General features: G+C 33.5%; 1 protein-coding gene and 1 long non-coding RNA gene across 2 annotated transcripts; one reads left to right on the forward strand and one right to left on the reverse strand.

The window, feature by feature from the left end:
- The first annotated feature begins 1,640 nt into the window (after positions 1–1,640).
- On the forward strand, positions 1,641–8,252 carry LOC120330130 (fibrinogen-like protein A). The gene is made up of 9 exons (XM_039396971.2): positions 1,641–1,867; positions 2,627–2,688; positions 3,343–3,358; positions 4,136–4,387; positions 4,827–4,967; positions 5,078–5,223; positions 5,374–5,470; positions 6,289–6,385; positions 6,680–8,252. Exons 1-9 carry the CDS (start codon positions 1,819–1,821, stop codon positions 6,972–6,974), a joined length of 1,155 nt encoding a protein of 384 aa, XP_039252905.2. The 5' UTR covers positions 1,641–1,818; the 3' UTR covers positions 6,975–8,252.
- Positions 8,253–10,322: 2,070 nt separating this feature from the next.
- LOC144430445 (uncharacterized) lies at positions 10,323–10,996 on the reverse strand. Its single transcript, XR_013479544.1, has 2 exons — positions 10,841–10,996; positions 10,323–10,449 (listed from the first exon to the last, which is right to left on the reverse strand). It is a non-coding gene; the product is annotated as an uncharacterized LOC144430445 (long non-coding RNA).
- Between the last annotated feature and the right edge of the window lie 1,558 nt (positions 10,997–12,554).

Raw genomic sequence — 12,554 nt, forward strand, 5'->3', positions numbered from 1 at the left:
AATGATCTTATATTAGTTGATGTTAAAAAAATACTTAGAACGTCAAAATCGAAACAAGATAGGTGTTCAATGACATACACGTACGAGTCATCACGGAACTCTTGGTTTTAAAAAAGTGGACTTTGAAGTTTTTCTCAGTCATAGAGGCAAATCTTATTTTTCAGGAACTACACCCAGAAGCGGTATTTGGATTGAACCACACGTATAGTGCTGTGGTCATTGAGTCCGTTGTCTATGACTATGTGATACAATGGCGCAAAATACTTTTTCGAATCAAACCATTTAATGAAAATTCTACATGAAATTGGATTTTCATGTTTTCAATATCAATATCATTTGTATTACAAGAATATAGAGAGTAACAGAGCTGACAGGGAGAAGATAAATATAGAAATGATGATAAAAAAACCATGAAATATTTGTAATTTATCTTTTTCAGGTCCAAATCCAACGTACCTTCAGTTCAACTATCCCCCCTCCTTATCGCCTTCATTTTGTCATTTCTGTCCACATTCGCTTTTCTACAATGCTGATTTCTGGTTGATTTTGATGTTGCCTGCTGTCACGCAGAACTCGGTGAAAAAGTTTGAGTTTTTTTGTGCAAGGATGATATACTTTCAGAGTTTGATCGCGTTCATTATTTTTCAAATTCAAATTTTCGATATTCAACAAGGAAGTCATTAGTCAACAGTTTCGTGGTATAACGCACACGGCGACTGCTTTTTATGTGTGGGCTGTTATATTATTTACTGCATATGCATTTGGCAAATGAACCAATCTTGTCGCATGATGCACATTCATTAATTATACACAGTTATGCGTGGTAATTACTGTATATGATTATTAAAAGCCAGCGATGCTAGTAGGTTGGCGGTTTCACTCGATGTGTTGTCAGTGAAAGTGAAAGTAGAATTTATCAGAGCAATGGGCTCTCGTATTGATGGTTGAACATTATTAGACCCCAATAACTCGTCAACGCAGAGAGCTGATAATAAGGTGGTTTGATGTACCTCGATAAAATTACGAGTGTAGATGTGCTTATTAGCATATCAAAAAAAATCAGGACAATTGTATTGCTGCGTTTAGAATATCGTTTCAATATTTCCAAATAGTATTTGGAACAGAACAGTGAAAATGCCAAAGTATTTTTTTTTGTTTTCAATCTCTATTATAGGGCCACTAATTGACGTCACCATTTTGACTTTGAGCAAAATATTGTATTCCTATATTCCTTAGTTATAAACCCGTTTGCTTTAATAGTATGCATCAAGTGTGGTGAAATTAAAATTATGTCTCTTATGCCAGACTTCAAATTCTAACATTAGACTGATGCAGGATTCCCTAATTTTTGATTCATGAAGACACGGTGTGCTTCCAATGTTGGCTTTAATAGTATGCATCAAGTGTGGTGAAATTAAAATTATGTCTCTTATGCCAGACTTCAAATTCTAACATTAGACTGATGCAGGATTCCCTAATTTTTGATTCATGAAGACACGGTGTGCTTCCAATGTTGCATGTAGATGCTATCTTTATTAGAACCCGAGCCAGTCCAGATTCATTGAGGTTTTATTATTTAATATAGAACAAATAGGTGCAAAAACCAAGGTACACTTCTCAGTATTTACAAGTCAGTGAACGATGCAGATTTTATTGGTTTGCACAAACAATATGGTATTATTAAAAGCTGTTTTTATCTCAGTGCTAGTCCAGTTCACACTTTAATTCTCTTGCATGATAGTGTCGTAAATATCGCAATTTGCAGAACGAGACAAATAATATACAAGTGACAAAACACATACAGAAAAATCAGCTGAAATGCTTTTTACATATCTACTACCGTTCGTAGCTGCTGGAGCTTATTTGGGTGAGAAATTATTCAGTTCCTGTTATTTCATATAACGTCAATAACTAAATTTATAATTCATGAAACTAAAGAAATTAATGAGCAATGCCACAGCAAATACTATTCCCGAAACAAGCGTTATTTTTAAGCACGGTTGTAATCTGGCACCGAGTTTAAAATGGAGCTCATGTTTCACGACATTGACTATGACATTATTAATTGAGTAACGGATATATATGAGGAATATATAATCAACCTTTAACAAAGACAAAAGGGTATTCTCGTAGTGTGTGTACCGGGTTAGGCCATAATGTTATTCCAATTTTCCTCATTTTAATCCTATTACTAGTTCGGGGGCTGTCTGTATTAGCCAAGTAAAGACCCCAGCCCATAGGTTTCAGTCCCTTTACACAACTTGATGTAAAGTAGGCGAACAAAATCAGTTACCATCATATTGGTACACACACTTCTGGAGCGCCGACAAAAGACCCAAACACGTGCATGTACAAGATTTTCATCGCCAAATTGGATACTCGAGACCAGTGATTCCCATTCCCATATCAGAATTACGATAATTATACAGATGATCTCCCATGATATCGCAAATATGTAAGAAATCACTTATTTTCCGCAGTAATAAAGGTTTACTAATATTTCCAAGGTATACAATTTTACATTTCTCTGGCGTTTTTGTCGTGTCCAATAGTAGTAAAACATTTTATAGTGGATTATTTAGAAACGATGATTGTCTAACTGTTTGTTGCCTTTGTTGTTTTGCAGCTCCAGTACCTGAAAAGCCCTGTGAATCCTGTAGTGGAAATTGCTATCAGTTAAATATCGAGGTAAATTTGCAACCGCAAACGACATAAGCACTTGAATCGATATAATACTATCACAGCAAAATCGTTTATTATTGTCTCGCTTTCTTGATGTTCAAACATTTCACTTTACTAAATTAGCATCCGTTTTACTTGCTATTAGGTTTGTACAAAACGTTGACCACATGAAACCGTACAATCTTTATTTGAAATATTTAAGGATGTGGATTAATAATGGGAGATGTTGGTGAAACCATTGTAATGTTAGTGCTCTTCGGTTATGACTCGAGGAATATTTCATAAACTATAGTTCTTATTGGTCAAACGAAAATTTATGCGTCCTCATAATAGTTTCGAAAACAAAACGTTCACTAGCTTATTTTGGGGCAACAATGCAATACTAATATTTAGTTTGGCAGCACCGAACGATGGCAATTTACAAATTTGGCGACATAACATGAATATATATCTATATTTAACTTTGCGACAAAACTTTCAAACGGAAATGCGTTCATAACGTCATAAAAAATGAGATGAGCAGGAACCTCAAAATAATACATTCAATAATGGGAGTTCGTGGCACAGGACTGACTTAATATTATAGAACAAATTTAGACAAATTTCATTAATTTTTATTATATTTTTTATCATATAACTCATTTTTTATTTGAATTTTAGTCTACGAATATGGAGGGTAAGTACATTTTTTGGTTTAAAACTTTCTAATAAAAATCACTGGTCCTGATAAAAAGGTCCTGATAAATATTTGTGCCAATGATTTTTATTTTCAATACTATTTAATGGTGCGTCATATTTCTATTTAATCACTAGAAATGTGAACATTTGTATATAAACAAAAGGAAATAGCAATTTGACAGATTGAACATTATTTCAAACATTCGTCAGTGATGAACTTTGGGGAAAATTTAAAAGAGAACATCCGTGGCAGATTAATAGCACGTCGGACGTTTTGGGTCGAGTTTGACTCATGCTCAGGCCTGTTTATGACCTAAGTTCAAAACGAGGAAACACACTGTTTTGTAGAACTGGCAACGAATTTCATATAACTATCCTCATAAAAAAAATTTATTGAGTTTTGACTTAAAATTTCTTGTTTTATCACCCGAAAAGTATAATCAATCACAATTCTTACGGATGGTTCATAATTAACATATTTACACACAAGGAAATAATAATGAGAAATTTGCATCAAAAAGTTGTAATTTTAATATTACGTGTGAACTCAAATAAATAGTTTCTTGGATGTTACGATATTCATAATGATTTTAATATATTGCACGTAGCAAGAATTACGCAATAGTGGTTATTTTTAAGGTTGCATATTCCTGTATCTGCAATTTTCATCAGATAACTGTAAATGGTTTATAATTATGTAAAAAATACGGTTTTTATTCATATACATTATGCAGTATCGGGATTATGAAAAAACATTAAACTTATTACTCTCCAGATTTGCGAAAAGAGTTGGAAGAGAAATTTACCGATATTTTGAATGAGAATATGAAAGATGAATTGATGATAACTACAGAGCTGGTGCTCAATGATGGCTCAAAAATTAAACTACCACCACTGACTACAAGTCCTGGAACCACGGTTAAACTTGACTCTACAAGTACCTTTCAACAAGATTTTACTACTACCGGGGCCGATATTGAAAATGAAATCCCCTCTAATCATGACGCTGCCACAACTATGACACCAGGTAATATGTACTTCTATATTCGCGTTTATATGCCATAACTATTAATTTCTCCACCCCAACCCCCATATAGAAGAACCCCCTTCATCCCCTGAAATTACAAACATCCCTCTAATTTTGACGCGCGAGAACTCAATATAACTTCTGAAAATAATTGTTTTTTAACATCTAGAAAGTGACGTATATACCAGTGCAGATAGTCAGTTTCATCGCTAATATCAAAACATGCCCCACCCTCTAAATTAGGACTCATCCCTAAAAAGAAAATCTGGGGAACATGCTGATGAAAACAGACAAACCCCACTTCAAAAAAGTTTGTGTAAATTGAAGTACTACATCTTCGGCTTGTCAGATAAATAAAAAAAAATACTGTATCTTTGTTTATTTCGCTTAAACGTGGAAGTGCAAATTGAATAGTGAATACAATTGCGTTTTTTTGCAGTTGATACCTCCGACTGGCATTCCAAACGGACTACCACTAAAACGCAAACGACTCTGACCACTACAGCGAAATTAGGAACCACTTCTGAAGAATCTACCGATTTGGAAACTACTACCAAGATTACATGCAAAACGGCTCCAGGTGACACTTTTATCAATTATTTATATTCCTGTTTCATATATATATATATATATGTCGTTTTTTTCAATTCTCTGTATTGTCAGAAACATCAAACACTCCTTATGTTTCAGATTTGCCAGCTGATTGCTCAAATGCTATTCATGAAAAAGCCAGAGTAAGAAATACAACCGGTGGTGTGTTTGATATATGCATGAAATCAGAAGATCGACTTATCGAAGTTTACTGCGATCTCAAAACGGATGGGGGAGGATGGACAGTGAGTTTATGTAAAATTCCTCTTTATGAGTGAAAAGCAGAGCAAAACGCTGGTATGATTATTGAATGATACAAGATATAGTAAAGTGATGTAGGCTTATAGCCTTTAAATTTTACTTAGCTTCTAGTTAACAGTATTTCAATTTCATAGGTATTTCAAAGACGGATGGACGGTTCCACAAAATTTGACAGAACATGGAAAGAGTACAAAACTGGGTTTGGAGATGCAGATAGGGATATGTGGCTTGGTAAGTTGTAAGCCCATTATAAGACTTTAGTTAATACTGCTTTCGTTTCCTATTATAGAAGAAATCCATTATGGTATTGCGGTTGACGCAATTTCACCGCGATATAGTTCTCGGTTGTTGAGTAAACTATGTTAAGCGTTATGTAAAGTGAATTTAAAAGGAGCAACCTCAGAGCAAGACTAACGAACAGGGTTCGGCAACCTACGAGTAATATAATCCTGCCCGCGACGCTTCACTGAATTATAGTAACAAAACAGCTGTTTTGACGATTATATTTATTCGGTAACAGAATTTATTGTAAGACACGTCTGGCCTAAATTATAATATAAAGTATATAATTCAAAAATACTCGTTTAATGATCCTATAATTTAATTATGATTAGACAAATGAAGGTAAGTGCAAGGGTTCAATGGCGCCGAAAATATCCCTTTTTTCAGATGCAATGCAATGGGGAAATAAATCTTTATTCTGTTTGAGAAATGTATCACTGCTTGATTTTTATCATTAAAAGTTTCATCCGTTCGGTTTTGAACTTTTTAAAAATGTGTGCGGCTCACCTATGACTTGCAACTCTTAATTTTGGCCCGCGAGCGACAAAAAGTTGCCAACCCCTGCTATAGAGTGTTGCAAACGCACAAGAAATAGTAGTAGTATAGTGACTTTCCGTGCTAAGTTTACTCTAATATATTGTTTTTGAAACACAAAGGAACCCAAACTTGCAAAATAACACGTTTTCGAAGGATAATAGGAGTAATTGAGACTAAATTATCTATCAACCTAATATGATGCAATATTCATATCTTTATTCATTTTTAAGGGTTGGAACTGGTCTACAAATTAACAAAAGGTGGAAATAATGAACTTAGAATTGAATTAGAAGATTTTAAAGGACGCAAAGTTTATGCGAATTACGGGTACATATAGATATTATTAGGCTTGTCTTCTTTTAAATTCGAAATAATGTTAAATTTAGAAATATAAGTCTATATAAGACTATATAACTACCTATTTTTTAAAGCCATAAAAAGTGGCGTGGGACAGTTTGCTTGTCGTACGGTCCATTGACAAAGTCACCTCCCTAACATTTTCGGCAATGAATTCTACTTATACTGTCAAAATTAGACGGAGCATTGTATTAGATTTTACTGATCTATGTAAATAAGTAAGCCAATGTATTGAAAGAAAATATACTTCGTGTTTGTTTGCAGAACATTTTCGATTGGATCGGCCAAGAAAAAATATAAAATCACAGTTGGTGGATACACAGGAAACGCAGGCGATTCATTCGGTTTAAACAACGGAATGAATTTTACGACTAGGGATGCTGATTATGATAAATCGAGCAAAAACAAATTTTCTGGGGGTTGGTGGTATAATAACTGTGGCGCAGGGTCAAATCTAAACGGCAAGTATTTCAAGAATGTTAGAAATTCAAACAAAGGGATTGTTTGGGATCAAAATTCCTTAAAGTTTACTGAAATGAAATTCAGAAAAAAGAAATAAGACTCTTTTAAATGTCAGTTAGGGTTGAGTGAGTTTCTTTCTCCATGCTTTTGCGCTAGCGGATCCGTATGCGTATAATGCAAGACTATTTTAGTTTCCATTTTTGTTATGTATACAATGGAGAAAGAAAGCGCAAGGCAAGAATACAAATTGCTGTACGATATGCTTTGATTTATAAGCTCTGTAGGTGTTAAACAAAGGTTTCCGACAATTTAATCAATTATTTTTTTTTTAATCATTTTTGTGATATATTTTAATTTATTTCATAATAATTTGAACTGTATCAAGAAGATGCCTTGTTACTGATATTTGATTCTTATTTATTGTCAAATTACTAAAAACAGCCCAGATTTTTAAACACTCACGTTAACCTTATTGTACAATAAATAAATGACCTAGTATGGTGTTGCCTATTTGGTGTTATAAAAATGATGCGTTTCTAACTTATTGTAGAAATTTAGTCAACATTGGTATATTGACGAACGTCGACGAACATTTTTTTGCTGCAGTCAGATTGTTCTGCACCCCATTATGATGTTTTGCTGCATTCATATGTTATGACTCGTCTATGTATTTGATTAATCACGTCTAAAAAATTGAAGATGGTGGCATCCTACTTTGACTCTAGGTATCTCAAAAATCGACACTGTCACTTATTCGCTTTTATGTCTCTGTTAAGGAAAATAACCCTCCTTTCATTGTAAATCTACCAGGGCTTGAAATAGCGTGAATGTCATGAAACATTCAAGTTTGATGCCTGGCTAGAGCTTGTCAGACACGAAAGAAAAGAAAGCACCATTGCTGTGAGTTTAAATTGATCTCAGGTTACTGTTGGATCTTAGTTAAACATGATGATGATTTGAAGAACCGAATTTTACAACATTTTTTAATTTTTCAACAACAATTTTACATCAGTTGGCGTGTAAACAACTTTTTCACTTTGTCTTGCTTATGTCGCCTTTAGTTAAGTGGTGGGATTCAAGGGGTTCAGGCAAACCCGCTCTTGGATTGTCGTGATAAGAGAGCGAACCCTCTTTTTTTTCGCTTTAGAAGTTAGCCATTTCTTCACAAACGATGGGGCGCGGCCCACAAGGGGCGTAGACAATTCTTTGAGGGGGCGTAACAGCGTGAAGCTAATTAAAAGTAAAAATATTTTTTTAGATTTGATCTTTCCCGCCCTATTTTGGTTATTTACATTTCAAAACTTTCCATTTATTTCAATATTTACGTTCGATCCATGTATTTTCAACGTGTTTTTGAATAAAACATACTTTCTATCTGTTATTTGTAGCTTATTGTTAGTTAGTCCTTTTTGAGGTGGTCGCGAGACTTGACAAATGGTCACGCAGGAAATGGTTACGTGCAACAAACTTGACAACTAACGTCATATTTAGTGTTTCAAAAGTTAGGTATTAGAGTTATGTATCTGTTTTTATTTCTGAACGCTTAGATCTTATTACTGGTTGTGTGAAAGGTATTCTCAATCAGATAGGTGTAACGTTTGGACAATCCCATTACTGACCTTCTGCTTAATCGTTTGGCGTAAATACGACGAGACACATTATTTCCGCATTCAATTGTAATTCACAGATAATGAATATCATTTACATACATAAATGATCAAATTTATATTTAACAGTATTTCGACGGATATTCCATTTCTTTGAAAATTTGACCATTTCTCTCGACCATTTTTTCTTAATAGTATGTGTATGCCTTTCTGCAGTCGGATCCACACAATGTCTGGAAATAAGTTAATATTTGGTCACTTCGGTATTATCATTACAAATAAAATACTCAAGACAAGCTGGCACTGGACACGCGTGGTTTCATTTCTCTGATGGAAGCAGATTAAAAATTCGAACCGCAATCATCACTCTTATTAAATGGCGACAATATAATTTTCGATATTACATTATGCGTTAGGATATCCCGTTGTTGATTTGATAATAAACCGGGAGGGTCATAGGTCATATTCTACGCTTGGCCCCTTGCGGGATCGGATTTAAATTGTAAAAAAGGTAAATATTGCCATTAACTTTCTCGAATATGCAATTACATAAATCATTTTTATTACATAATTTAAAAAATATACAGGCTCCGCTTGTGCTGACCAGATGAATTGTTGACAAAAGCGGTCATCCATACGCTCTTCAAAAATAAAAATTACTAGATTATAAAAGTACTAGATTATACAAGCAATCAGAATTGCAATAAAAGCGAGGTCGACTTCTGATTACGTAAAATTTCAAATGTAGATTGAAATCACTTGTGCCTTTTCTGGAGTTCATGAGACCTAATGAATTGTTGTTATCTGATTTTCGTGATCTAGCAGCGCATATCTGCGGTTATGTAATCCCAGCAATATTCAATATAAAATCTGGTGTTTATTATTTGATAATAAACATATCTTATGTGAAAATGTCAATTCGAGCAAAATAAATTATTTGTCTTGCAAATTTGTAAATTCAACCAGATCAATTACCCGAGAAATGTGATTGCACTGACAAACGACCACTAAAATACACCACTCTTATCGCGATTGAAGTATCGTAAAATTATTTGCATCTCTGACCAGTAATGGTATATTAAAATAGAAAATCTCATGAATAGAGAAATATGAAATGAGATATTATCAGATCACAAACACACACAAGCGTCAATGAGGTTCACATGCTATGTGAAATAAATCACAAACAAAATTTCAAAGGCCCAAATATTTACTCCGCTCGGTTTTACGAAAAATGTCCAAAATTAAATGTTATTTTCGAACAATATTTTACTGCCGAGGTAATGTTAAACGCGCATTCTAGCTGGATTGGCAGATAAGATTATTGCACGACATTCAAAATAGTCTTGTCGTTAACAAGCCATTTGATTTGCTAGGCAAGTTGCATTTTGCGTTACAAGCTACTACCAGCGCACGCAAAGGATTTTTGGGCTGATAATGTTTTGTCGGTTCATATATGCTATACTATCACAGAGCTCACTTTACAGTATAATGAATTTCAATCAGATAACATTTTTGTATTATTTTCCATCACTGATAAAGACTTACCTATAAATGCCAATCATAAATTTATGGGTTATATTGCCCTTTATATGTAGTTGAGACTGAAAAATCTTTCTTCTTGTGTTTGTGGTACTGCATATAGTCTTACACGGCTCTGCTTTATTCCTATAATATTTTCCATTAAAACGTTGAGAAAAAAAGCATGCGCATACAGGCAATTAGGTATCAAGTTTGAACTACCCTCCACCAATACTGATTCTATTGATCTATCATATGGAATGAGCACTACGAAACACATTATTACTGCATTTAATTTATTTCACAGATAATTCAAATCATTTATGGATATAAATGTTCAACTTCACATGAAACAAAATTTTGCAGAAATTCCATATTTTTGGATTTTTATGAATCCGTTCCTCCATAAAGACGATAATCTCTGCAGTCGCATCCACACGGCGTCTGAAAAAATAGTTTTAGGAATTTTAGAACCATTTTAGTACATAAATCAATAGAACATTAAAAATAGAAGGCTCAAGACAATTAAGCCTTGGACATGCAAAATGATAGTGCTTAAATAAAAGCGCAGTAAAATCCAAAAGATCCACGATCACGCCACGATCTTAAAAACTTTCAGCTGACAAACAAGCAAAGCTTTTTCACTTTAAAGTAATTTCTGCTAAAATAAATGTTCTGTATAATTGTTTGTTTTGTATTAGTAATTTAATTTTGCGGCCCCAAGAGCACTACGTGAGCATATCCTTGGTGTCACGTGATTTTACAAATTTATGTTTTGAAAATATTCGGGTTGCTTGAAAAAACATTGAACTAATCAATTACGATAACTACAAACCTTAATGGCAACATCTCCTTCGTATAGCTTTCCATGGTCTTCGTAGATGGTGTGTATGTCACGGAAGCACCAAATAGTGAAACATTCACACGACGGTTTTTCGGCATCTTCATCTTTTTCTGGCGTCGGATACAGTTCAAATTTTTCCTTCGTAGGTTCCGGATAGAAATGCGGTTTCCCATCTTTTGGTGGTTCTTTGTGATCATGGGGTTTTACAAAGTGACAGCTTGCTTTCATTTTTCTTAAAAATGAATTTTAATGAAGATTCAATTTATTCAAATTATATCCTAAAACATGATTTTATAAATTTCGCACGTGGCGTAAATACACATTTATAGGTTATTTTGACTCACAATTATGGTAAACTAGGCATTTTATTTTAGTTTTAATGCCCTGTCACTATTTCTCTTTAAATATTCATATCCCCGCTCACGCTTTGTTGTTAATTGCTACTTTCTTCTTCTTAGTTTTTATTATAAAAAATATTTTGCACAAAACACTTGTTCATATTGAGGTCATTTTGTATTCACATCTACCATTATCATTCTTAAGATGAATACAATAATGTCTAATCATATATTTTAAGATAGGTATTCAATTCTCCTCTGTTAATAACAATTGACAAGCAACTTACTTGCATTCAACTGCATCGTGAGGGAAAGGCTTGAACCGTAGAAGGATTTCTGAATACATTTTCTCTCGTCGCAACCATTCACCCATTTATCAGTGAAGCCTTTGGGGACTGGACATGAATCTTTCGGGAGAGGGAATAGTCTGTGAATGAAGTCATTTCATTATCTGCTGTACGAGAAATGTCAAATATCCAAGTCACCAAGAAAAATAGTCACTTTTCTTACTAGGATTCCTTTTTAAAATAAACATATAATATGTTTAATATGCAATTTATGTTGTTGTTTAATCTGAAGATTGTGAAGATAGTATACTGATCTATACTTGCTTTCCAAGATTTGCCAATTTTTATTGAAAAAAAAAACAAAAAAACATACGTAGTAATAAAATTTGATGTGGTTCAGCGGGAATATAAATAAATTTCCACCATGCTCCGTACACTCCAGCAATCAGTATAACAAAGATTACTATCTTCATTGTTTAATCTGCTGTTTTTACTCAGGTTTTCTGAAACACAAGAAAGTTCTGAACTTACACTTTATTAGTCAAATGCAAGAAAAACTCAATATTAAAACAAAATTTTAAGAAATTTGAAATCTTTTATCAATTATCGATAGCAAACTTCTGTCAAATATCATTTTGATAAAAACTGTATTTCATTTTTCAAACTATGTTGAAGTTAGTAAAATTTCTTTGTTCAAAATAAAATTTCTAGATCGGCTATTTGAACGACTGGTTCTTGTTATCATACAATATTCCATTGAGTTGATTCAACAGAATTGAGCCGAATCGACGAAGGAATGATTTAATATAGACGAAAAAATAGATGCGGGCCAATCAGAGATCGTGCAAATTACTCATATATATATTGAGTTGTAAATTGAAAAAAGGTTTATTGTTCGTTGAAATTTTCATTACGTAAGTCTTGAAAACCTTCTTTGTGATCTATTTGCCGTGCAACAAACAGCGTTATTGTGGTTCTGAGGTTTCTTAAATTTATATTACCCATCTTGTATTGGAAATATTTCATATAGTTCTTGTGATATAAAAATTAAAATGTTAAAATTTTTTATTGAGATTCTGC

The sequence above is a fragment of the Styela clava genome, chromosome 12 (assembly GCF_964204865.1).
Source record: "Styela clava chromosome 12, kaStyClav1.hap1.2, whole genome shotgun sequence".
Lineage (NCBI taxonomy): Eukaryota > Metazoa > Chordata > Ascidiacea > Stolidobranchia > Styelidae > Styela > Styela clava.

Excerpts from the sequence above, each read along its gene's own strand:
- LOC120330130 (XM_039396971.2), top strand. The coding sequence starts at position 1,819 with ATGCTTTTTACATATCTACTACCGTTCGTAGCTGCTGGAGCTTATTTG. Across the intron at positions 4,388-4,826 it reads TGCCACAACTATGACACCAG|TTGATACCTCCGACTGGCAT; the intron begins GTAATATGTACT and ends GTTTTTTTGCAG. Across the intron at positions 5,471-6,288 it reads AGATAGGGATATGTGGCTTG|GGTTGGAACTGGTCTACAAA; the intron begins GTAAGTTGTAAG and ends TTCATTTTTAAG.